At 34.7% G+C, this 27,859-nt stretch overlaps 2 protein-coding genes and 1 long non-coding RNA gene across 5 annotated transcripts; 1 reads left to right on the top strand and 2 right to left on the bottom strand.

Annotated features, from left to right (window-relative positions):
- Nucleotides 1-108: 108 nt before the first annotated feature.
- On the bottom strand, nt 109-12,006 carry LOC122517597. Its single transcript, XR_006303896.1, has 2 exons — nt 10,874-12,006; nt 109-1,095 (listed from the first exon to the last, which is right to left on the bottom strand). It is a non-coding gene; the product is annotated as an uncharacterized LOC122517597 (long non-coding RNA).
- LOC122517595 (proto-oncogene tyrosine-protein kinase ROS) lies at nt 1,309-25,179 on the top strand. 3 transcript variants are annotated; one of them, XM_043636078.1, is made up of 21 exons: nt 1,309-2,457; nt 9,357-9,416; nt 12,035-12,094; nt 12,266-12,356; nt 14,097-14,329; nt 14,407-14,643; nt 15,301-15,448; nt 15,530-16,026; nt 16,129-16,418; nt 16,524-16,880; nt 16,960-17,263; nt 17,346-17,669; nt 17,754-18,355; nt 18,452-19,099; nt 19,184-20,604; nt 20,696-21,124; nt 21,217-21,437; nt 21,522-21,995; nt 22,086-22,449; nt 23,280-23,333; nt 23,695-25,179. In XM_043636078.1, exons 1-21 carry the CDS (start codon nt 2,302-2,304, stop codon nt 24,549-24,551), a joined length of 7,827 nt encoding a protein of 2,608 aa, XP_043492013.1. In that variant the 5' UTR covers nt 1,309-2,301; the 3' UTR covers nt 24,552-25,179. The 3 variants fall into 3 exon arrangements, with proteins under 3 accessions (XP_043492013.1, XP_043492014.1, XP_043492015.1); XM_043636079.1 differs by lacking the exon at nt 23,280-23,333; XM_043636080.1 differs by lacking the exons at nt 1,309-2,457; nt 9,357-9,416 and having other exon boundaries at nt 12,035-12,098.
- Nucleotides 12,414-13,685, bottom strand: LOC122517596 (cAMP-dependent protein kinase catalytic subunit beta-like). The gene has a single exon (XM_043636081.1). The coding sequence runs from the start codon at nt 13,588-13,590 to the stop codon at nt 12,496-12,498; it is 1,095 nt and encodes a 364-aa protein (XP_043492016.1). The 5' UTR covers nt 13,591-13,685; the 3' UTR covers nt 12,414-12,495.
- Nucleotides 25,180-27,859: the final 2,680 nt, after the last annotated feature.

Raw genomic sequence — 27,859 nt, 5'->3', positions numbered from 1 at the left:
TTTTTTAACAGAACGACGATATTTTTTGTATTATTTTTCAACTACGGCTGTATAGGTACGATTAGGTTGTTGCTTTTTTTTAATTTCTTTTTTCATTCAACGCATAAATAAAATAACGCACGATAAACATTTTAATTGACGTTGTTTGACAATTAAATATGATAGATAGATAGATACGAAAGAACTAATAATAATAATTGAACTTGAGAAGAAGTACTAAGTTAATACGCATTTATAGAATCACTCGGAGAGAACTATTCATTTAATACTAATTAACGAACTAAAGGAATCGTGTCATTCATTTTTGTTGGTACGTGCAATGGATACGTCAAATGTTGAAATTGAGTAGGACCGGTCAAGTATACATATGTGTACATCTTCAATCGATTAACATTAATGAAAATAAAATGTATATACACATATTATAAAGTCATATTTTATCCAGCAGTTCCTTTACCGGCCCTTTTCTCTTCTCTTTAGTTTGTTTCATTGACAGAACATGGACGTATACGACACGGACAGATAAGAAAAAAAGAAGAAGAAGAAGAAGCATTCCGTTTGTGCCAGTCTTACGGGGAACTTCTTTTCAGTTAAATAGATATGCATCATTTTCAAAAGAACCATATACGTTCCTTTAGGGTAGATAATAGATTACTTTAGGGTCATTCAGGCCAAAGTACCAAAGTTATGCGCGAGAGACCAAGAATAGTAGTCGGTACAATGGAAAAATTCTTCATCTTATACATAGATACAATCTTATGAAAAAGAAATACTCCTTTTCATTTAGTGGTTAGTTATCAAAAACCACTAACGTGTATGGTTTAATAGAATCATAGATTAATCGTTCTGAATCATAGTTATCAAATCGGTAATATACCAAAATAAAAAAGACAAAATATATAAATCACATTCGATACATATTTTTGTTTCAATTAATAAAAAGAAAATATTGTATTTATAGCAAATTAGAGCCCATAGAGCAATGGAGTCTGGGGTTCGATGTAGGAAGATATCCCATCATTGAGATCCTTCGGTGTTCTGATCGTGCTCATCTCCCTGTACCAGCAAGCGCGTGCACTCACGCAAGTAAACAAGCTGAAGCAGAGAAGTACATCGCGTAGGTTACAACTATAAACGGAGAGTAACTACTACTACTACTACTACTACTACTACTACTACTACTACTACTACTACTACTACTACTACTACTACCAATATACTCGTGACTACCACCACCCACCACCCACCACCACCACCATCGCAAAGCTTAGTATCTGCTACTTAGGAGGTACGGAGGAGCATCGTTGTTTAAACGGAATCGGTCAAGCGAAGCGCCACGGATAAGCATCCAGGAAAGGTTCTCGGTAGTGGGGAATAGAGTTGGCTACTCTAGTGGCCACTCGGAGTCAGTTGTTGCTCTTATGCTCGCCGGGCATTAACGTTCCCGGGTCAGATCCTACAAACGCGACCGACCGACCAACCAACCGACCCAATCCAACCAAACCCATCTGGCCCCAAAAATTCTTTTTCTCACTTTTTTCTCCTTTTATTTATATCCTCCTATCCAATCAGTTTTTCTTTCCTAACCAATTATTATCCATTTCTCTCCCCGACGTCGGTTTTTTATTATTATTATTATTATTATTATTATTACATCGTGGTTTCCGGGGAAAAAGATTTGTCACAAATCACGTCGCGTTTATTCATACTCGTGGAAACAATTTCGATCGAATCAATCGAATCTTTCTTTGATTTTCCATCGTTTTGGGTATAGTGTTCTTTATTCGATCCAAAGTTAAACGATTCTAATATGTTATATACAGTGGACAACGATTTCTAATCGAGAAACGATACGAGACGAAAGTTTTATTTATATTCAAGTGTCGATCGATGTTTTAATTTAATTCAAGTAATATTTGATCAGGAAAAAAAGACAAGAAAAACAGAAAAATAAATGAATTCGTTTGAATTGACAGCTCGTGAAGTTTACGATTCGTTGAGAGATTTGTTCTGAGACCGATCCTCGGATGATAATCGGTGATGAAAACCCAAAAAGAATATATTGTCGTGTTGTTTAATACGACGAACGATTTACACCAGGAAGGATTTTAAATTACGAAAGAATCTTTGAATGGATCGACACGATGTCGTTGACGCGACGTTTGCCGAGCGAGATTCTCGAGGATTTTTGACGAGAATGAAATAACAATATTCAAAATCGGGAGAAAAATATAAATTTTGTGGATTATCGTACAACACACTGGCGTGAATTTTTCTAACCACCATATACATATATATATTATGTTAGGAAGAGGATTATTATGGATCTTATTGATGGTGTTGGTGCTCGCAGGAAGCGTCGCGACGCTTCTGACAGAAAGTATCGAGGATTGGGATGATTCGACGAGTTTTCAAAAACAATGTTCCGCCAAGTGTCCCGATCTCGATTTAAATCAAGTAAGAATTTTGTTCGATTTGACGTTTTACAAAACACAAACGCTCTTATGCATATAATATATTAGAATGAATCAAAAGTTCGTGACTTTTTTAAATTAATATTTCCAAAGTAAACTTTACAAAAAAAGAAAAGAAAAACACAATCCATTACGCAGTTTATAAAACAATAAAACGCACGAACTTTCGGTTCACTCTAATAAGAACGATCCGATTATTATCCATCCGACAAATGTTTAAAACAACAACAACAACAATGCAGTTGTATAAGTAATCTTCGAGACGTTTAATAATTATCTAATTAATAACCGAAATGATTTTAATCGAGACATATACGTTATTATTAAAAGAATTAGGTTTAGTAAAAGAGAAATTAGTTAAAAATAAAAATAAAATTCCGTCGATACTATGATGTTGTTCTATCGAACTTATCTGCGATAGGAAAGTTCAAAGTTCCTCGTAATATAATATAAATAAAATAGAGAAATTTTGATCTCGTAATAAATAATAAAAAAAAAATAATAATAATAATAATAATAATAAGGGCGAAAAGAAACGGGTATTTCGAACGTTGGCATAAAACGTTAAATGCAAAAATGGCGACGCGCGAAGGACGTATCAATTTAAACTGTACTCTTCATTCCTACGGCGTACCATTCTGTTAATTAACTTAACTACACGACGACAACGCATCACATCGTGGTCCACCACCACACCATCAGCAGCAGTAGTGCACGTTCCTCGGTGAAAGGCAACCTTCCACCATCGAATCCTAGTATTATTTCATCCTTTTCCTCCTTTTTTTCTTTCTTTAACTTCATTCACAATGATGCAATGTGTCATGCATGTGCAATGCGCATACGTTCATTTTCAAATGATCATATTGTGAGTTGTTCTATGTTTAGATAAAAGATACATATATATATATATATATCTGTATGGTAAATGCATTCTCAATTATTAATTGACTACGTTGAATATTGATTTACGCATAAATAAAAGCGTGACATTGCGATATACGTTATCGGGAACGTATTATTATTTCCAAACTTCAAAATAAGATATCTCAACGGTAAAAAGAGAAACGCGCCGATGCAACATAAACGAAATCTCATTTTTTTTGTAATATCTTATCGGTACCATAAATCGTTCTTTCTTCGCACGATCTTATCTGTTCACGCGTATTCTATTTCAATCCTGACGAAAAAAATGGACACATATAAAAAATAATACGTGTATATATATATTTTTATACGGAGAGATAAAAAAAAAATATACAGCAGACACATATACACGTAGACGCGCGTGCACACACAACGAAATACGTATACCCGAACATAAGAGGATAATTAATTATAGACGAAGAACGAGATAAAGGCCGTATCAATGCTCGAGAATAAACTATAATGTCACGGCGGGATAGTAATAGTGAACAATGGTAATTTATATAGGATTACCGTACAACGAAAGTTGATCTTTATTGGTAAAATACGCGTGGTAAATCTAACGAATTAATCTTGCATACGTATTCATCGCTTAAATACTTATAACAATCACATATTTTTCTATGAAAAATTTGTCATTACTTTTATATTGCGCATTCGATTGATCGAGAAACGCATTTCGTATGGTGTTTCAAAAAAATCAAAAAGAAAAAGAAGAATAATCGTATGAGTGTAAATTACTACACGTGTATGTATATTTATGTATGTATTATATCGAGAATGTATATAATCTATCGCTTCTTTATCGTGACCCGAGAAGGTCGTATTTAGTATTCTCTATGTGATTACGTAACGATCGGTAAAAGTTTGAATTCCTATTGAGAGCATAAAACTTTAGCTAAATGATTTAGCGCGAAAATTTATTACGATTAATGATCATCTTACTCATCCTAATGCATTCATTAATGTTATATATATATATATATGTTTTTTAGATTATTTTGTACTAGAACCATATCAGATAGAAAGAAAAAAAGAATGAAAGAGAAGGAGGAAGGAGGGTGGGTGATCGCGTGTTACATCTTAATGATGTGTACTATGTTACATCGAACCGTTTAAATGGACTCTTCATATATGCTAGAATCACGAAAGAAATCTTTATAACATTATGATATAATGATAAAGATATGTGGTAAATTAAAACAACAAAAAAAAGAGAGAATAAAAATATTACGATAACGCGAATCATTTGAAATTAAATAATATATCGTTATAAAAATATGAAATATATAGATATTAATATTAATACTCGGTTTTTTGCGCAGTAATGCTGTTACATATTAGATTGATCGTATTTCCTTGATTTTGCGAATAAATTTAGGATACCTTAGAAATGAATTAGGATGCCAAGAACCACGAAGTCGAGTCTCGTAAGTTTAAGATGGTTTTTTCGGAAGCCAGTCTCGTGTACCTTTTTCGAAGCCAAATAATAGGATATAGAATCACGAGGTTAACTTATTTTATATCCGCACACCTGGATTATGATTTTTAGCAAACTAATATTGCCTCGGAGAAATTTGACTGTATTATCTTGACTGTACAACTGTTGATATCTTGTCCAGTAAAACTCAAGTAGGAACACTTACGAGATAACGAAATTGTATGGAACCTATGTTCTCGTACATTTAAAAGAAAAATGTCTCTAAATAAACTATACTTTAATATTGGATAATGGGGGGATCGTAATAACATACAAGAGCAACAGGTTAGGCTTCTGTTAAACGTGATTATTTCCTAACCGCATAACACTGATCATCCATTGACTAGTTCAAATGATAGAGTATTGTTATATTATATTACGTAAAATTTCTTTTTACGTAAATGTTTTTCCCCTTGATACACATATATATACTTCTTCTGCGTAGTATATTGCAATTATCTTCATTATTTTATTATCTTGGCGCCGCTTGGAAATTGCATTAGAAATATTATGCAACGAATATTATTTCTCTGTCGAGTTTATATCAACTGATATGTCAACTACATTTCAATCATAACTACAAAACATATTTAAATACAAACGTCATACGTATATACATGCATAGATGCATACGTTAAATGGATTTCTTTTATATTTTAAATGATATTTTACATTACTAATTGGTGTAAAAAAAAAAAAAATGAAAAAAAGAAATGACATAGTTGAAGGGTGACTATATTAGTCGAGTAAAATTCCTCGCAATTAACCTCTTTCCCATCTAACACTCTAATTAACTGTTAGAGTATGCCTATTCGAGAAAACTATGTTAGAATGAATTTGAAATTATTCTAATCATCGTCACGATTTATCATTATGATCTTTTTACTTTCATCGATAGATAAGGTATGCTAATATTGAAAATTTACTCATACGAAGGTAATATCAGGAATATAGGTATCATAAAAAATAACAAAAAAAATGTAAAAAGCACGAAGTATCATCATACGTACGCGTAACTTTATACAATGGACTTCCTGTTGCTTGTATCCTCAGAACGCTTCTAACTTTTGTGATCCTGCTAAAACGCGTACGTCGTTACACGTATAAAAATAATATTTTACAAATGATCGATAAAATACAAAATACTTTTTAATCCGCCCCTACTCCCAACCCCATTGAAACGCGACTTCGCGGTGTATCGTTTAATTCGAATTTATTGTAAAATAATAATACACGATTTGACTAATCGAATCGTTATTATATCCGATTGGTCTCGAATAAATAAATCTTTCAAAATATTCAACTAAATTTTCCTCGACGTAAAAGAAAAAAAAAAAAAGAAAAAGAAAACTGGGTCGTCACCTGCATCGCTTAGGCTACTTGTTATACATTAACAACTTCCGTCGGCACGATTGAAGTCATCCAATTGCATACCTACCGAAAAAGTAGAACGACCATCCGCGTTAATAGTTCTCGCGAATCAAAAATGAACATGAAAAAAAGAAAAGAAAAATGGGATGGACCGATCGGGAGGAAAAGGAGGAGAAGGAAGGAGGAGAGGATCAAAATGAAAAGAAAAAAGCAAAGAAAAATCTTTTTAAAATGAAAAGAAGAAAGAGAGGAAAGTTGGTCGTCCCACACACACGCGAGATCGTAGATTTAACTTCTTAACTAACATTAATGCGTTTAGACTGGTCTCTTATACGGGTCGTCGCACTTTCCCTCGAATTTAAGAAGTTACTTTATTATAGCGGCTCCTAATCTATCTTACCGCGGTATAACATTACTCATTGATATGATTGATATATTATTTGTTTGAATTATTAAAACGGTAAGATCGTAAAACATTTACTCAAAATAATATCTCGCAAATATTTTTTCCAAATTTATATTACCGAGTAATATCCAATCGTGAATAATTGAAATCTAATGAACGTAGATATCATTTATTCAAACATTGTAGTTGTTATTTATAAAACGATAGCCTCTTTTGCCGCAATGAATCTTCCGATAATTAATAAAACTTCAACGCAGTTTCTCTCTCTCTCCCTCTCTCTTTCTCTTTTTTTATGGATCGCGTTGAGATAGTCGGGCTCCAAATGCTGGCTGGCTGGCTGGCTGGCTGGCTTGCTGGCCTTGTCAAGTTGTTCCACTTAACGAGATATTTTCATTATCTCGATGGATGATTTAAAAAAAAACAAAAAGATAATTTAAATCCAACCGAAGGAACCTAACGAAATATACGAGAACTTTCCGAACGTTATTGTAATTATTTCTCACGTGAATCCTGCCGGCAAACCTACAGACTTCAGAAAGGGGTAGTTGCTACAATGTGTTCCAGTCCGATGATCACCGTCCGGTATATATTCTATACCGTACCGTGTCTGGTCTTCTCATCCGAGAGTTTGAAAAAAAACCTGACACCGTAGCATGCAAATCCGAGTAACCGTAATTCGCAAATTTCATCCCTCACCCCTCCCCCAAACCTTTTTTCAAGAATCGTAATCATACATTAGATCATTAAGTATGAAATGTCCGATTTTGAACTATTAGAAATTAATGATCTAATAATATACGCGTATGATAAGTATACTGCATCTAAACAATTACTATTATCTGATATTAGGGTGTACCAAAAAGTTCGTGCGTTTTATTGCGTTGTGATCAGATAGTGCAGATTTTTCTATGATGAAAAAAAATCGTTTGAAAAAGTAGAAAAGCAAATAGCATAGATTGTTGCAGATCTTAACAAAAAGTGTCGTTCAACGATAATGCGTAGACGCGTCTACTAAACGTCGAGACGTATGCGTGGGTCGCCTGACCGGTGTATATTTCAATGCACATTTCAATGCACATTTCCATAATCTGTAGGTTAATCTTTCGCGATATGCACGTAATATTTCGCGTAACAACGAGCTTCTTAATAGCGTATACATTAAACACGAATAACGTATATAACCCAACACGAATTATATTAACAATTATTATTAATCCTATAGAAACGTTCCAATATAATCCTCTTAATCGTTTATTCGAATTTTCTCGAAAACGTAGATAAGAAGAAGAGGAAGAAGGAAGATGCCTTTAAGACGGACGTTACGAAAGAAATTGTAGGATAATTATTTAGCAACACGTTTTACAAGGTCTCTCTCTTTCTATCTAGTTATTTTTTGTTTCCTTCTATCCGATGCACCTGTTGTACTTCGTTAGACACTTCCGTCGAACAGGTGCACGTCCGCCGTTTAACCTACGTAACCGTTGACACGGTGTCTCGGACCCCCTCCCCCCTTTTTCAAGGGGTCCTTCCTCCACCTTTTTAATTTAGGGGAATTCGTTTGCGTTTTAAACAGCTAACTAATTCCACAACTACCAATCCCCCTATACCTCCCTTCCTCCCTGATACCACTCGTATAGTATTCTCTAGTTTATTGTTAACTTTGTGTTTGCCCACTCATGCTCTCACCGTTTCAAACAATTCTTTTCTCGGTTGGTAAACTCCGCCTGATTTACTCCCACCACGAACGAGAAAACGTGTGTATCGTCAGATCCTACTCCTACTTCTCGATACTTCTCGACACAATCCTTCTTATTCTGTCCACTCCCAAGAGAGTGCGACTCCTCATTGAAGAGGGAGAAGACTATCCTACGTAATGGCGGAGAAGGACAGAAATACACGTTGTCTTATTTTATGCAGCTGTCCCGTTTATGATACGGGATCGAGAAAAAGAAAGAGAGAGAAAGTATCCTTGTACGATGCAAGAATTAAGAATTAGGGATAATATGTTTTTTTAATATAATCGTTGTTCTTGATATTTTTTAATTGCTTCGTGTTAGTCCTTACGTTATATAATTTGTAAAATTCTACTTATTTTTAAAATGGAGTCGGTACATTTCTTTGATCGTTTCTTTTTCTTATTGTTTTAACCCTTTATCTTTTTTCTTTTTATTTTTCTTTTTGTTAGAATACTCTTTAACTCATAAACTTACGTTTGCGAGTATGTTTCCCTTTAAAACGTCTGACACTAGTATAGAAAATTTCTTAATTTTATATTATATTATGCGAAAGAGAGAAAAAATAATAGCTCTACTAGTTGTAACGAAAATTTTCGTCTCATTTAACTGTATAAATTTGTTTGCATAATGTAAAGAAATAATAATATACGTCTGGGTGACTTGGTGACTTGGTAAAAAGCATCGAAGGGTGTGAAACCGAGCGTAGATCATCGCGTAGCCTACAAACCAACAAACCTTAGATCAATAAACGTGAAACGCGTGAGAAATATCGACCTTGATGTGTTCTCATAAAAGTACACGTGCATATCGTAACGGAGATCAATTAAAGCTATCGAAACTTATATCGATCGCGAATGAACTTTCCGAACAAACAATAGTAACGTAAATTAATCTGTGTGAGAAAAGAAGCCATTTCGGTATCGTGCAGTTAAATATCGTATAACAAATGTCATTTTCTTTTGCAGTTTCACACGGAGGACAGTAGCCCGGAAGTGGGATGCGGCGTGAGATGTAAAATCGAACAGGTTGGTCAAAATTTACGATAAAATAATCACCCCCGTTCGAGATGTTTATGCGTGTCAAAGAATTAGATCGATAAAATGCAAGAAAATTATTTGCGTTAAGACGAAATCGGAGTAGAACACGGATTATCGTTGACACCTTTTATCTCGTTTGACTCGAGACAAATGTCTACATTTCGGGTAGGAGAACCGAATGAAAAAATACCTAACATGAGCGAACAACAGATTGGAGGCAAACATGAAGGGATTGATTGGTCCCTCGTTGAAATAGAAGTACTTCCGCTGCGTCGTACAACGTTGGTAATCACTGGAACCCCTTTCGGTAACCGTTAGAGGGCTACTAAACGGGCAAATAAAAAGAAAGATGCGCTGACTTTTTTTTTCCTTCTTCCTCTTGTTCGCTCATTTCTGATAGGCTTACACGACGAGCATAAGTATATATGAGTAGAAATAAGCGTGTGTGTGTGTGTATATGTGTATGCTACACGCGTGAGAGAGAAAAAACAACACAGCACCGTAACTAAATCGGATTGCGTTCCAATGTAACCTCCTATGGCGGATGCCGCCAAATTATCCTGCGGTTCTCTGACTGCCCTTCCGATTCTTTTATTTTCTTTTTTTGTCTTCCCTTCCTTCGTTCCCTTTTGCTTTCTCCATATCCGTTTGGTCCGTCTCTCTTTCTCTCTTCTCTATATACTTTTTATTACTTAATATTATCATATCCTTTCGTTATATTTTTTTGTTTTTCTATCCTACGATATGTGTCCCACCCGCTATCCAAACCAATGAAATCAAAATAATAAATTCTTTTTCTCTCTCTATTTCTTTCTATACTTATTTTATAAAAAGATTTCTCATAATCACCCGTTCCATTCGATCTCGATCGATCATCGCGTCTCCTTCTCGACTCGATTCAATTTGACACGGTTCCTTTACTTTTTCGAGTTGTGCTTAGGGCAATTGAAAGTTATACGGGCTAATCCATCCCGTTTCGACTCCCATGAAAGAATTATATTATTTTTTCAAAAGAAAATATCTAATATAAAAGTAAACTCCGATCTAGAGATTTCATATATTTTTCAAACAAGAAAATTTCTATATAATAATGTCCGCGACGTATGAACATTGTATATATGGGCAACGTTGTATCCATCAAATAAACTCTTATTCGTAATTATGAATGAAATCATTGTGAATGAAATTCCACGCATTTAAATACACGTTAGATAGTAATGCGTACAAGTATGTGAGGGGTGGGCTGGGTGACAGAAAGGGAAGGAAAGGAAAGGAAAGGAAAGCACAACAGGAAACCGGAAATAAAATCAACAACGCGTATCTCCATAGTGACAAAATAAAAAGGTAAAAAAAAAAATAAAAAATCCTCTTCTCGGAGAGGAAAAAGAAAAGGGAGGTGGGGGTGGGGGTGTGGGCGTCGTGTACACAACTTAAAAATGACTTACGTTAAAAGAGAAACTAGAATCGAGCGGATAGTCGAGCTCCCGTCCGCGGGTTGTATGATTTACGATCTGTCGGGAGTCGAGAGAAGAGGCTTCACGACAGGGGAATAATATGTGTCGAGGATTTAATGAGGAAGTGAGAAATTAGTAGCTGTTGCGTCGAGCCAGCCGGTACGCGATAGTCCTCTTACCACGATCACTATACACACACACACATAACAGTTTTCATAAAATATACGTACCCCATTATCGTCAAAAATACCATCTCTTGACTTTTTATTTCTTTTTTTTTTTTAATTATCTTATTCTTTTTCATATATATTTATTTTTCGTTCGAGGCAAGAAAAGATCGCTAAGTTTCTAACAACAAGACAAAATCAACGCGATTTCCTTTTTTTTAATTCTACGATAAGGATAATACGGAATCTTCGTAAATATTTTTATTACGTAGTATATCTTTTAAATACTATATTTATGCGTTTTATCTCTATGAACAAACGATCTTGAAATAATCTCTTTAAAAATCAACGCATGTACAACTACATCATTATATCATTTCAAGTAGTTCTATACGAGTCCCGTACTTTGACTTCGGGTCAGTGGTTTTATTCGTTCATATAGTATTTGCAACATATCTATATACTAATTATATTGTACATATGTGCTTTTGTATGAATCACATCAAGTTTGTTCAAACGACTGTCGATAGAGTACTTTCTTTCTTTCTTTCTCTTTCTCTTTCTCCTTTTTACAAGTAAAAGTACAAAGTGATTATTAATAATAACTATTATCTGACACTTGGAAAGCTGCTTTTCTTCTTCGTAGACGTTCTGACCTACGCGATACCCTTTTCTGATTGACTATAAACATTTGCCGTGTAAGATGCATATATATTATATTTACATGTGATTCAAAAATGAAATGCATTTTCTATAAAAATAAAACATACAAAGAGAGAGAGAGAGAGAGAGAGAAAGAACAAAAGCTCACTTATGTTAGGATAGAATAAGTAAAATTAAGGTCGAATAATTTCAATTTCCGACGATTCTCACGGTCGGTGTACGATTATTGAAATGAAAAGAGAATGCGTGCGTAATATTAAATAAAGCTTTTCCCACGATTAATATATTTTGTCGTTTTTTTTTTTGTTTTCTTCTGTTACAGTGCACCAGAGGATGCGAGGCATGGCAACAGGCCCTCGAAACGAGTTGTCAAACCGTTTGCGTTAGTATGTTAGCTCAATTTTATCGATATAACGGGTAACAATGAAGTTTACTTCAATCCAGATTTGTTCTTTTTTTTATATAAAACCAATGAAATGCAATGAAATCGTATAATATATCCCTTTTTCTTTTATCGAATACAATTGTATATGTATAATCTTGGTTATTGCAGAATGGAACTCGAGAATTGTTACCACCGAAGCAGTTGTATTGCGTTTTGGGTTGTCACGATGCAATGAATCGATACGCTCAACAATATAAAGGTAAATTCACGAATGACTATAATTATAATATTAATATTTCTATTATTTCCCTTTTTGTTTGTTTTAAATCTCCGATGCAGTCTCTCCGTTGCAATCTCCGATGCAACGTTTACAAAACAGACGATACCTAAATCTAAAGTCAAAAATTGGCAAATTCTTTAGCGTAATGATCGACAATGTCTATCCTTAAAGGTTCCTCGTCGTAAATACCGAAATAACTGGTGTCATCGGACGAATCGCATTTCGGTATAAACGACGGTTGTATTTTTTGATAATAAATCTGATTCCAATCGGTAGTTCGAAACCACCGGTGCATTTTAATATCGATAGTACCGTTTTTTAAATTTCCATATCTTTTGGATAGATCAACCTGGAGCATGTTCTTAACGATATCTCTCAGATCATCCCCAAAATGATGAGCATACTTATATTTACAAGTTACTATCTTCTCGTAAATCTTCATCGGATCGCTAGCATAAAATGGAGGATATCCTGCATTCATTTCGTATATCAGTACACCGAAACTCCACCAATCTACGGCTTTACCGTAACCTTTCGATAATACCACTTCTGGTGCAAGGTAATCAGGTGTACCGCATAACGTCCAGGTTCTACCCTCGATCATCTTGCAAAAGCTAAAATCTGTTACACGAATGTAGCCCGTATATTCGATCAATATATTTTCCGGTTTCAAATCACGATAAATCAAGCTACAATGATGAAGATATTCCAAAGCCAATGCAACTTGTGCCGCATAAAATCTTGCCAATGATTCGTCGAATCTTCCCATTCGTCTCAAATGCGTAAACATTTCGCCGCCGTTAACGTAAGGTAACACCATGTAAAGATATGAATTATCTGTGAAGAAAAATTCCATAAAAACGATGAAAGGATATTTAATGCATTGCAATATCTTTTTTTCGTTGTACGCGTGTTCGATCTGTTTTAACTTCACGATACGAGCTTTTTGTAATATCTTCATGGCATAAAAACCAGAAGTGGCTTTGTGCTTAACCAATACGACGCGTCCAAAAGCACCGGTACCGACAGTACGAATTCGCTCGAAATCATCGAGTTTACCATTTTGTTCCTGTTTTTCTTTCCACTTTTTCAAAAATACATTTCTCATTTCGTCCAATATAACGTTGTATTCTTTCAATTTTTCCAAACGTTCTTGCTCGTCCATATCATTCCTCGAGGAAAACTTATGTTTCCACCGAGTAACCGTGTACATTGAACATTTATCGGGGAATTAGGAATTCGCGTACATGGATTTAGCGAAGGAAAAATTCTCTTGCTTTATTTGACGTGACGTAACGTTGCTACGAAAGATTATTAACGATCTGAAGATAAAACATAAATATCATTTTTAACAACGGAAAGTTAATATATCGATGGTGCATTGTCTAATGGCGAGGACAAAAATAAACTGCAGTAACGAATAATAATGTGTGTTGCACAATAGTTCTTAATACGAGAGTACTCTTCTTCTTCTTCTTCTACTTCTTCGTACTTGCTGCCTACACGAACGCAAACGGTTAATAATGGACGACCATTGGAGGAGTTGATTATTTCGTTTTATAACAACGCGCTTGATTAATTTTATCCGCTTGAAAGATCTGACTTCTTTTTCGAGAAAAAAATAAAAATTCCACCTTGTCAAATAGAATTATCTTATTTGAGAAAATGTGTGATCATCAAGGATACGTACACGAGTGGTGTTCTCTTGTTAATAATTAGCGAAGATAGGAGTACCTGCAGCACCCGCACTGGTGGCGGACTCTTTGACGGCGACCTCGTTGAGATTAGAATGGAAGGACGTTAATATAGATCGACGTATCAGTGGAATATCTTATCTTGTACAATGGAGGTACGAGGAATTGGTTGAGACTTGGCAATATTGTAGAAATCAAACATGGGGCGAGGACGATCAAATATTGGTGGAAAATTTACAACCTTATACAAAATACAGAGTAAGTTTAATATTTAACGATTCGAATTCGATAGAAAAGAAAACTAATAATCATTTGATGATTGCTTTGTCGAACAGTTTCGCGTTGCTATGATCTTAAAATGGACGCACAATCCAGAGCCAATAGTTTCTGCACCGAGCGTGGTGATATTAACATTAGCTGCTGGTTTGCCATCGTCACCACCGGTAATTGTAAGGGCAGCGGCAGTAGACAGCTGCCGTGTCTCTGTGTCTTGGGAACCAGGCCCTTTCCCAAACGGGCCACTTTTGTCTTATGTACTGCGTCTGCAAGGGGCTGATCACTCCCAGCTTAAGGTACACGCCACGCCAGGACTCGAAATCTAACCCCAACCGTTTTCAACCCATATAATCTTTCTCCTTGACTTTTATTCTTTTATTCTTTTTTTTTCTTTTTTTTATATCTTCTCTCGCAAATGTCTCTTCCGACACACTTAATCTTCATCTCGTATAATCGTACGTACGTAGGTATGTCATTTTAAAAATTCAAAAAGCCAATACATTTTTCATTTCTCACCTCATACGGGTGCTATTTTATTTGCTGTGGAAAATCATGAGGAATCCTATCGCATGTCTATTCATAGAAATCGATTGTATTCATTTATTTGTTCGAGTTAAATGATTCAAGGGGGAAAAAGATACGTCGCTCGAAGTATTGTTCGTCATTTAATCGATCGATACAAATGGTTAAAATATGATAGAAATGTAACAATAAACTATTGCATTCTAATAACATTCAAATATTGGCTTATCGCTATCGAAATAACGAACATCATTAATACGTTTTCCGATCTATCAAATGAAAATTTCCTTACTACACATGTTTCTGGCATGGCGTTTTTTCCCAAATCGCATCCGGGTCATTTTCTAACATAATTGGGCTGATAACGGGAATTTTTGCACGGTATATATGAAATAATTGAACCGTTTATATATCTTATCATATATCAACAGGACATACCAGCTTCAGAGAACACGGATCATTATATGTATCAAAATCTCGAACCAAATAAAACTTATTCTGTAAGTGTTACGATGCGAAATAGTGTAGGAGAAGGGCCACCTGCAACGATTCATATATCAACCAACCCAGAACCTACAGGTACGTATATTAATATGCCTGTTGATTGGATCGAATTAAAAATAGAAGGATCCTACAAAATTATCGTTAAAAATTATTCAGCGAAGGACACGGAACAACCAATTCTCATACTCGGTGGTGAACACGTTGTGATGAAACAAGGTGCCGATATGTTAGACGAACCCAGCGTAGTTTATCGAACATCAAGCATCATTCGTGGAGTAGCCATTCATGTTGCCTCTGCTCAATTATTTGTCTCGGATTCTACTGGATGCGTGTACAGAACGTCTATCTTAGAACCATCAAAACGAATAATGATACTTAGCCCGAGCGAAGCTAATTTCAAGCCATTAAGTTTATCCGTCGATTGGTTAAATCTACAGTTATACGTATTGGGAGAAGTGAAACATTCCACGACAGTTTGGCAAATAGCGAGATGTAATTTGGATGGTAAAGGTTTGACCGTTGCTATGGCTGGTTTCCTGACGCGACCGTCTCACATCGAAGTGGATCCTTACAATGGTTATCTTTTTTGGGTAACCAGAGGAGGATTGTATAGATTGGATTTAGCTGATATTAGTAACGGAGTGAAGCACGAGGTAAAACGAAAAACTAATGCTTATTAAAATGTTATTATAATTAGATAAATAATTGTAAAACGTGAAAACTAAAATGTCTATGCGATCGAATACACCGTACAGGTTCAGCCGTATCTAATTCTAGAGGATCCACACTTAGGAGCATTTACCGTAGATCATACGAATTTCCGACTACTAGTACCCCATCATACGGAAAATACGGTAATGTCCGTATCGCTCGACGGACGGGAAGTGTTAAACTTGCGTGCTAACACGCAGCAACCTAAATTCAAGAACGTACTCTCCTTGGCGATGGCTAATGGTCTATTTTATTGGACGAATGGGGAAGAGGTTTTAACCGAGGGCTATCATTCCGGAAAGAACAGATACTTTCATAATGCATATCCGGACAGGTGCAAAAGATTAAATATACTTATACTTATCTAATCTACGCAATGTGATATTTAAAAAGTAACTTGATCGTTCAATAATTCCTATGCTAATGTTCTTCTCCTTAGATCGGATGGCTCGTTTGTAAGCGTGAACGTTTTAATGGACGCCAGTCAACCCGTTCCAGTTCCGGTAAACCCGCCCACGGGTGTACAAGCGGTTTTAGGCGCTGAAAGGGCCAAAGTGTCTTGGCAAGTACCTCATTTGTTGGGTGGCCAGGGTAAGGGTGCATGGCAAAATTGGTCGTACGAGTTGGAAATCAAAGACGAGTCTACGGGCGAGACAATTCGTCAAAATGAGATAGCCGGTTCATCGCACACGGTACACAATTTACGAGAAAAATCCAAATATTCGATTAAAGCAGCTGCTTACACAACCGCCGGCAGAGGTCCATGGTCAACCGAGTTCCGTGGACGTACATTGAGGTAAGATACTCAATCCGTAGACGTGCTTAAAATAAGAACGTTCAATTTTCGTAGATAAACATTATTTTGAAACAATTAGGAATGGGTCGCGTGCATCTATCCTATGGTCGGCGAACGAAGGTTTATTGAAAAGTGATGTGACTGGAGAAAACATAGATACTTTGATTTACAAAACGAGCTTAAAAGAATCCGAAAATACTTATCACATAGTAGATGTCAGTTGGTACAAAGATATGCTATATATCGTAGGAAATAATTCCGCTTTATATCAATATAACTTTACAACCCATGTAAAAACGAAATTAAACATTCATTCGGTTGGTAGCGTGGCCGTAGATTGGATATCAAAAAAATTATATTGGGCTAATCCTAAGCAACAAATTGTAAGAATCTTTTATTTAATCTATAAATAGAAAATAATATAATTCCGCGTAAGAAATCATTAAATGATTATTCGTATTACAGATAACAAGAGCTAACTTGAATGGCACGCAACAAGAACCCATGTCAATTTTAGCGATCGTTAAAGAACTTATGATCGATTCTTTAGAAGCATACTTGTATTGGTCGACCGGTCACGCGGTAGAAGTAGCACGCTTAAACGGACAGGACAGAAGATATTATCACTCTGATGAGATATTCAATGGGAAGCAAGTGATGGGTCTAACGTTGGATACCGAGCATCGTTATTTATATTGGATAGTCAGAAGCTACGAAAGTGGATCTATAGTTTATCGCGCACCTACTTCTGAAAGAATACCAATGGATCAAAAGATCATACCGGAGAAAGTTAGTTTAATTAAAAAATTACACAATTCAAATATCCAACAATATACGATCGTTCATTGTTCACCAATGATTTTTATTTCATAGGTTTCAGCTTTGCAACACCCGAATATTCAAGGACCTCTGTGTTATTTTTCGGAACATTTATTGTGGCTGCAAGATGACAGAAATGCAGTGATCGGTGATTTATTCGGACAAAACACGGCGATTATTAACGGTATCACGTTGTCAGGTTTAAGAATGGTTGCTGTCATGGACCCAGCTCTTCACGGTTATCCAAAAAATCTTACATCCGAAAGCGTCGTCGTTTTACCAAATGCCGTTGATCTAGATAGTATCAGAGTCGAAGGTACTTCAGGAAAATTCAACGTATCTTGGGACCCAGTAGACAATATCAATTATGGAACGGTTTTTTACGAAGTTAAATTTGTCGATTACATCAATACCAATTCCAATCCCGAAATAACTAGCGAAACTTTCATGCCTTATAATAATTCGGAACGTATAAAACCGTATTCTTTATTGGAGGTAACTGTTAAAGCTTTTACGTATTGGGAAAGTGCACATCATTCTAGAAAAATATTAAGATCACCGCAAAGCCTTCCATCCGAACCTACGAATCCTAGACTGTTTGTAGAAAACCATAAAGAACCGCTCAACGAAAGAATGGAAACTGCTGTCAAATTTAGGTAAAAATGATACCACCATATGTATTCCAATTCCTATATTTCATTCGATCTATTTTTGTTTTAGAAATAAATATTCATTCCTCATCTGTGTTACAGATGGAATAGGCCAAAATTCGAAAATGGAGTGATACTTGGTTACACCGTTCAATGTTGGTTCAACGAAATAGCAAATCATACCGACATACACGTTTGCGACGAATCTAACGTACCATCTGATAAATTGGAATACAAAGTTAACTATCTATCGCCCAACGTGACTTATTACTTTCAAGTACGTGCCAGAACGATCATTGGACCTGGCCCTTACACCGATGTAATTGGGGTATCGACTGCTAATGAAAATCCTGTACCACAATTGTTAATAGCAACGACCGATTCCGTAAACATAATCGATTTGGATCATAGTACGAACAACCATACTATTACACGACAAGCAGCCGTTGAAATAGATTTCTTAGCTGCGGAAGATAACATTTTTTGGATCAATAAAATGCAAGAATTAATTTCGTACGATACAAAGGAAAATCATGCAACTAAAATTTTGACACTCAACAATACTGCATACAGTTTCTGCGTAGATTGGATCGCGAAATATTTGTATTGGAGCGAAACGAATGAAAAGGAAAACGAAAGCCGTATCTTAAAATTGGATTTATCAATGTTGCAAAAAAATATTCTAACGTTCCATCCAATAGTGACTAGGAACGAACGTATCGTGAAATTAGACGTTTTACCATCCGAGGGGTAAGAAGATTGCATTAAATTTTCCTTCGAGATATGTACGTGACTAAGAGATATGTATAAATGTAATTTAAATTTGTTTTTTAGAACTTTATATTGGATAGAATCAACGAAGAACGATCGTGGGGTAATAATGCAATCAGATCTCTATGGGGAAAATATTCAACCGTTTTTTAATCAAATGGGAGATTGTTCTTGTCCATATCAACCGTTAGTCATGCCAATAATGACGATAGATAATACCGAAACAAAAAATCCGGTTCTCTATTGGATATCATCTGAAGGATATTTGTTTTATGCCGATATCGATGGATGCATCTGCGAAATGGTAATGGATCCAGGCTTGAATAGGGGCTTAACATTTGCTTCCTTAACGGTTGACAAGATCAATATTTATTGGACGGATAATATCAAGATGAAGCTTTATCTTGTTAACAAAAAATATCTGTCGGAAGAAAATATAATGGATTTTTACATTCCCCACGTACGAAGTATCAAAGCTCTGGGTAAATCTTTGCAACCTTATCCAAGCCCAGAATGTTTGATGCCACGTCGAATGTTGTATAACGTTGAGGAAGTGAAAAAAACAGCTGATAGCATCACCGTTCGATTACCACAACCTCTTCCTCATAATGGTTGTAAAGCTTACAATTTACCAAGAACTTTATATATTATGGATGTTCATGAATGCGTTGAAAATAATTCGAAAGAATGTCGTGAAAGTTACGATAGCATGGAAGGAAATAAACGATATGAAACTTATGAAAGAGAATATACAATAGAAGATTTAAAACCGTTTACGCGATACTTGATAAAATTAAGCTTAGCCAATACCTACATCGAATGGAATAAAACTAATTTGGAGTTTAGTTCGGGTATTATATTGACAACGGGTGCTGGTGCTCCAAGCGCGCCAGAAAACGTTTCTGTCAAAGTTCTTACGCCTACTTTGGCTGCCGTATATTGGATGCCACCGAAGATATTTAATTCTCCTGCAGTGAGTTATGAAATTCATTGGAGATCGGATGGTCTGATAAATGGGGTTCGACAGAAGGGTGAACAATTGGTAAAGGATACGGAACGTATTAAAAATGATAAACTCATGGCAATGTTACAACCATTGCTACCAGGACAAGTGTACTTCATATCCGTCCGTGCTTACCCAGCACATTTTAATGATGTTTTTAGCGAAAGCGAGAAACAAATGATAAGTATGTATCCGGAACCAAATAATCTAACGTTGATATCGGCCGGTATAAACGGTTTAAACATATCCTGGGTACCAACGATAAATCTAACGATTGGCTATACCTTGGAATACCATGACGTTGCCCTGGAAGAATGGCGGGTCGCAAATAAATCCGAAAGTGATCACGAAAAAGTCATTTACAGGTTGCAAAATCTGCAACCTCGTACTCTTTACAAATTTCGTTTGTTACTTCGATATCCAAATTATGATCAAGATTTTATATGGTCACCGGATGGAAAATCTACTTTTCAAACTCAAGGTAATAAATGCTTTTAATTAATAAGTATCACGTTTAACATTCGCATTATAAATAAGTGGACTCTTCGTTAATCGTTTTAACGACTTTTTAGGAGGCATACCGAGTAAACCCGGAATACCAAATTTAATTATAGAACGAAATTCGGTATATCAATTAAACTGGGACGCTGCACAGGCTCACGGTTCTCAAATTACATTGTACCGTTTGGAAGTTACAATAATTAATGACGAACAACGAAATGAAACAGCAACGAACAATGATACAAATTGGACTTTATGTTACAATGGAACAGACAATTACTGGACTATCAAGGAAGACATGAAGCAAAGATACAGATTTCGTGTGAGTGCACGAAATGGTTATGGATTTGGTGAATGGAGTAATTCAAGCAACGTCATCGATTTGACCAACTCGGCAGTCGGTGGATTGATAGAAACTCAGCAACCATTGGGATTAATTTTAGGTTTTACTATTCCGATCATTGTATTCTGTCTGGCTTGTTTTTGCTATTTTCTATGCCGTAAGTTGATTTGCTATTTATTTTTGATACCAAATTTTCGATTAAGATTTATAAAAACAAAATGCTAAAATGCAATAATATTCCTTGAATAGCTTGCAGGAAACGTAAAGATGATAAAAAAGAGGTTTTATCTCCTATTGTATCGGACGTCGAATTGGCAACGTTACGAGAAATACCTCGTAGTAATTTCGTTCAACCAAATGCACTTTATGCATCTGCTATGCAAAACGATCCGGATGATTCCATGCTACCAAAAATAAAACGAGAACAAATAACGTTGGCTAAATTTTTAGGCAGTGGTGCATTCGGAGAGGTCAATAAGCCTAACAACATATATATATACACACCTAACTGTCTGAATTTGTATAATCGAAATATCTATTTTTTATACTCATAGGTATTCCAAGGAAATGCCAAGGAATTGGATGGTCCTGGAACTGTAACACCCGTTGCCGTGAAGACACTTCGAAAAGGTGCCACGGCACAAGAAAAGAGTGAATTTTTACAAGAAGCACGACTCATGAGTCATTTCCGACACAAACATGTACTGAGGCTCTTGGGTGTTTGTTTAGACATAGATCCGCCATTGTTAGTCTTAGAACTGATGGAAGCCAGTGATCTGTTGAGTTATTTAAGAGAAAGCAGATCGTTACAACCTACAGATCCCTATGCTTTACGTTTACAAGATCTCTTAGCAATGTGCGAGGACGTAGCTAGAGGTTGCCGATACCTCGAGGAACTTCACTTTGTACATAGAGATCTAGCTTGTAGAAATTGTTTGGTATCGACAAGAGATCGTGAGAATCGAGTTGTCAAAATCGGTGATTTTGGTCTAGCCAGAGACATTTACAAGAACGATTATTATCGAAAAGTAAGTAACGTAATTCTGATGTAATACACACGAGTAAATCTCAAGATAAATATCGAGATGAAAAATGACGAATATTGAAATTGTCTATAGAAAGGTGAAGGATTACTTCCCGTTCGTTGGATGGCTCCAGAATCCTTGATCGATGGAGTATTTACATCTCAAAGCGACGTTTGGTCATTTGGGGTATTAATGTGGGAGATCACTTCGTTAGGACAACAACCTTATCAAGCTAGAACGAATTTAGAAGTGTTACATCTTGTACGAGCAGGCGGAAGATTACCACAACCTTTAAATTGTCCATTGGCGTTACATCATTTGATGTTATGTTGTTGGGGTGCTGCTGACAGCAGACCAAGTTTCAAAACTTGCGTCGAACATATCATCAATCTTCGAAAAAATACGCAAGATGCCGTATTAAGTCCCGTACACGCTGGTCATTACTTGGTACGAAGAGGTGAGTGAAATAATCATAAGTGATACGTGCTTACAAATTGTGCTTAAACATCACGCGTCAATTGATCATATGTTATCATATTTTAATATATACAGGGTCCCTTAAGCTTAGATACAACCGAACTGCTAGGATGTCATTCCACATCTGAAAATAAGACTAAAATTTTATGTAAAATTCTTTACAGAGTTATAAACGAATATCGTATAACACGTGAAATGAATTACTCGCGGTTTTTTGGTCTTCTAAGTTTTGGCCACCCTGTATATATTTATATATATATGTATATTTCATTGACTGTTTATATTATATACTCGAAATCTCGCGGCTCGCCAAATAAATAACGTCTTCCTCGATTATTCATTACTATCGTTACTATTATTGCACGATCGTTATCAAATTGATTACTTTGCACGTTCGATGCTATAAAAATTTACTTTTACGTATAATACCGATCTTTTCTATCGTCTCTCTAATTCATGTGTAATATACGCTTGGAAGCTTTTATTTTCTTTATATGCTGAAATTCTAACTTTTTGAATTCAAATAATTTGTCGTATGAGATACGCGATAGCATGACATTTTATTTTTATTGTCTATTCATATGCGAGTGCGAATTATTAACACGGTTTACGCAATATCAAATTGATGACAAATAAGAGGACCGCAAGAACATTCGAGATCTCTTTTTTCGTCCCTTCTTCAGTGTCCTACCGACACCCCCAAATTCCACCCTCTCAGCCCTTCAATGTGAAAGAAAATTATACATGAACTGTATTTAACGCGAAAATGCTTGAAAATATACTGATCATCGCATGACTTGATGCTTGCAGGCGTATCTAACATGGCTTATTTCGCTGACGAGAATCAAAATTGCAATAATCCAGGTGGGTTTCAATACGTACAATTAAAACATGTCTATTTCATTATTTAATAAAAAAAAGAATTTTCTGTAATACATGATTTCATTTTGTCAATTAAAATAATGTATCGAAAAGATACAGAAGCACCGTTTTGCGTTCGATCAAATCTATCATTTTGCTCTTGCACATTAATCGCGTTTACAGCTTATTTTATAACTTACAAATGTGTCTAATAATAGGTTGCGTTAATTAAACTCGATATTTATACTTTCTTAAATAATTTACAATTTACCTGCCGTCACGATTCGAATCATGCTCTCATATTATAATTTTATTATCTCTCACAATTGGTTAGATAATTAATTGTTAAATTATGCTTACTTAGGTAACTCCTGGAAGTCTAGCAGTTCGGAAGGAAGTAGAGACATGCAACCTTTCCTTCAAAACCCATCGAACATTACGCTTGAAACGCAATCCGACGGTGTGCCAAAATATCTAGAATTATTGGCGGATAATGACGAGGTTGTTCTAAGAGAAAATCGAGTTACCGAATACGAGGTTCCACGATCGATTCATATTTCTAATCCAAACTTAATAAATGTAGATAAAATTTCCCAAAGACGATTGGAAGTTAACAATTTAGTCGATTCGCGTGAACTCAAGGAATTCTTACAAAATGGCATTAAGGATAGAAGATCGTCGATAACGTCATCCGAGCCTTGCAGAGAAACAATTTTTGAAACAAACATGACTGATAGATGTAAAACATTAGACACGTTCAAGTTAAGAAACTCTAAAATCAGAGCAAGTTTTACCGGAGATTCATCGATTAACGAACAATTAAAGTTCAAACGATGTAGCACGATCAAACGAAGAAATTCGGAAATGAATTTGGAAAGAAAGGATAAGTCGGTAATTAATAATACGAACAAAAATCAACCGGCTTCTACTAATCGTACGAATTTGACTACGAAAGATTCGCAAAACGTTTCTTCGAGGAACAACGCCACGAGACCGGATGAAAGTGTAGATGTCAGTGATAATAATAGCATTAAAAACAATAATTTAACGAAGTTGCAAAGGACACCGTCCACCTTGCAAGGTGGTAAAGCTAATATTCCTTTAGTGATAAATAGTGCATTATTAAATTTGTTAAGGCAAACGCCAATAATCGAGGATAGTAATAACAGCGTTACTTATACGAACATTAATACGGACACTGTTAAAGTTAACGGATCGTAAAACGGTTCTTTCTATATTGTATTTTGTAAATACGAATATATATTATCAACTTTTATATTGAACACTTTATGAATGTGTACCTGCATCAAATTCGTACGAAATCGCTAACACCTTTGTACGTTCGAAATTTCTCTTCTTCGATTGAAATCGATTTATCGAAATGGTGCAATTTCCTTCGACTTTATTGCACGTCATTTACATCTTATATATTATTCGCGTTGTTAGTGTTACCAAATGAATAACGGATTAAATATATTTTTAATCCAACAATTTCTAATCATAGTAATAAAATATATATATATACACGTCGCGCAATCAAATTTGTACAATAAATAAAATACGTATACATGTATTTACTATCATTTTATCAATTGTTGATAAATCATGTTAAATAGGATGTATGTATATTAAAATGAACATTTTTACTGCACTTATCGTATTAATAGTTTCTTTATATCTGTTTAAAAAATGAAACATAGAAATATAAAACGATTAAATGCAAATCGCACAAATTATAAATATTGTATGTATGTGATTGACAGCGTAAAAAGAGTTGAAAACTCTAGCCAGTACACTGCCATTTTTTCACTTTCCATGAGTGCCGCAAATACAAAATGTAAAATAAAAAGACTATGGTTTTATTTTATATAGACATGTATACATATCTTTTGTAAATACTAATCAGATTTAGATTAGAAAAAATAGAAATAGATACTCATTATATAACTTGTAGAAATTCATTCATATCCGTTCTTCATTTGCAAATGTTAATAACATCATTAGGATTTTGTTCACAAAATCAAATTTATCTAATAATAATTACTTATCTATATCCCATGAAATAAGATTTTAACCATTAGAATAAATCAATAAGAACGAATATCTAAAGTTTTCTGAGTCGAATGAATACTCCGGTTTTAACTTGAATATGATGAATTTCAAATATGCAACTACGCGATCATTGATATATTATAATATGTTATTGTATAATAATCTGATATGTCGAAAATTATTACAATCATTACTATTATTAATGTTAACGAATTATTCGATTATTCGATTATTCGATTATATATATAACTTTTGCATATCTTACTTAATATAAATTTAAAAAAATTACAGAATATAAAGATCGATTTATAAAAATGTAAACAAATGAATTGATCGACTGAACTCATTCGACTCAAAAATATTCATTTCCATTTTTCATGATCCAAGACATTGATTAGTTTTAATTACTTGTTTCGTGTTTTGTATATTCTACCATGAACTTGCAAAATAAATTTGGATAAAATTAATAAGATGCATCCTTTTTAAAAAAAAAAAAAAAGAAGTAAAACGAAAATTAAATTTCAACAATTCTTCATTGCTCCGTGTAATAACTGTAAAAATATAAGAATTATTAAATAAACATTATAAAGTAATTAGTTTCTGTATATTAAATGGATAGAAGGAACTAAGGAAAGGGGTAAAAGAATATGGTATTAATTGGGAAATGAAAAGAAACTAATTACAATTATAATGTTTATGGTAAGCGGTCTTTGGCTAGTTTTTACTTGCAATGGAATGTTTAACATATAAAATATGTTAAACATTATACTGAAAGTAAAATACCATTGCCCAGGTCTAACCACGAGGAGGTAACCGCTTCTGAAGACCCGGGATGTGCATCCTGAAGATGTCCCATCCGAATTGAATTGAAACCATAGAAAATTAAAGTCCCAAGAAAAAAAATCCTTGAAATTATTAACGAGAATGAAGAGAAAAGTAGAAAACCAAATGACAAAATGATAAAAGAGGAGTAAATCATGAATGGAATCGAAGTAACATGGAACCTGTGAACAAATAAAATACATTAAATATAAATTTCATACGCGTGTAATGTGCTAAAGGGAGAAGAATAAATAGATTAAAATTATACATGTAATTATAAATTTAATTATACATTTAATTAAACAAATAATTATCTTATACTATCCTTTATTATAACTAAGTCCTCGTGCTGTCCTGGTGTGGTCCTCGTGCTGTCCTGGTGTGGTCATCCTCCTATGTAACCTGCAACAAAAAAAGCAAAGGGATAGGGAAGAAGTTGAAAAGTAGGCTTTTTAAAATGAAACTTTTTACGTTTTTTTTTAAGTGGTATCCCACCGGTTGGACTAATCCACTGACTCTAATCTATATTACGAGGAACTTACGCTGCACGTACAGTTTGCCCACCGGTACTATATTTACTGCAGGCTTGAAGAACTTAATCCCTGGGCCCGTCTTACTAATAGCGGTGGTAGACATCCCTTCTAATGCAGTTTCAGTTCCTATGCTACGTGCACATCTATGCTTGCAAAATCGCGAGTTAAAAAAAGCAAAGTAAAATAAAAAAAAATAAAAAAAAAAGGATAGGGTGTTTCACTTTAAAAAGCTAAGGGAAGGACATGATTCTATCCTTGGGAGAAAGATAGAATCAAGGCTCGCGTGGGCAGGGTCGCATCCCTGAAGTAAATTCCTTCTTAACAAATGGCGCCCTTTGCGAAGAAGAAATCCACCCGCTACCCATTGAATTATTTCTAAAAAAATAATAAAATTTTAATAAACGTTTTTGATATTAAATTTTATGTAACAATGAAATGTAATGTTTAAATAAATATATATGCGTTTAAACAATCTTAATTATAATAAGAATTCATTAAAATATTAAAATAATTGTTAATTAATCGATGCAAGCGTCTATTGTTGTTTAAAAGATCGGAGTATATGTTCTGTGATCCCTCCTCCTCGAAATTCACCGTTGATCTGAGTAATTATCCTCTGTTAAAATTCTTTTGGTGAAAGTTGTTTACAAGACCTTCCGAACGTTAAGCATGTGTATAAAAAGAGTAATAAACCTATTTAATAAAATTTAAGAATAAAACGTTATAATTTTCGTATTTTTATCTATTTTAAGTAATTAATTTAATGCTTCTGCGCAGTGATGACTTCGAGAGTAAAATTCTGCTATAACATAAAGAGGGTGCATTAGTGCATTAAAATAATTGTTAATTAATCGATGCAAGCGTCTATTGTTGTTTAAAAGATCGGAGTATATGTTCTGTGATCCCTCCTCCTCGAAATTCACCGTTGATCTGAGTAATTATCCTCTGTTAAAATTCTTTTGGTGAAAGTTGTTTACAAGACCTTCCGAACGTTAAGCATGTGTATAAAAGAAAATCAATAAAATTTAATATTATAACGTTCTCATTTTAATATTCTTTTAATTTTTATGTAATTGTTTAAACTAATGTACATTTTTTTAAACGTTCCTGTGCAGTGGTGAC

This window comes from Polistes fuscatus, unplaced genomic scaffold (genome assembly GCF_010416935.1).
Source record: "Polistes fuscatus isolate 324 unplaced genomic scaffold, CU_Pfus_HIC Scaffold21, whole genome shotgun sequence".
Taxonomy (NCBI): domain Eukaryota; kingdom Metazoa; phylum Arthropoda; class Insecta; order Hymenoptera; family Vespidae; genus Polistes; species Polistes fuscatus.
This window is presented reverse-complemented; position numbering and strand designations above follow the sequence as displayed.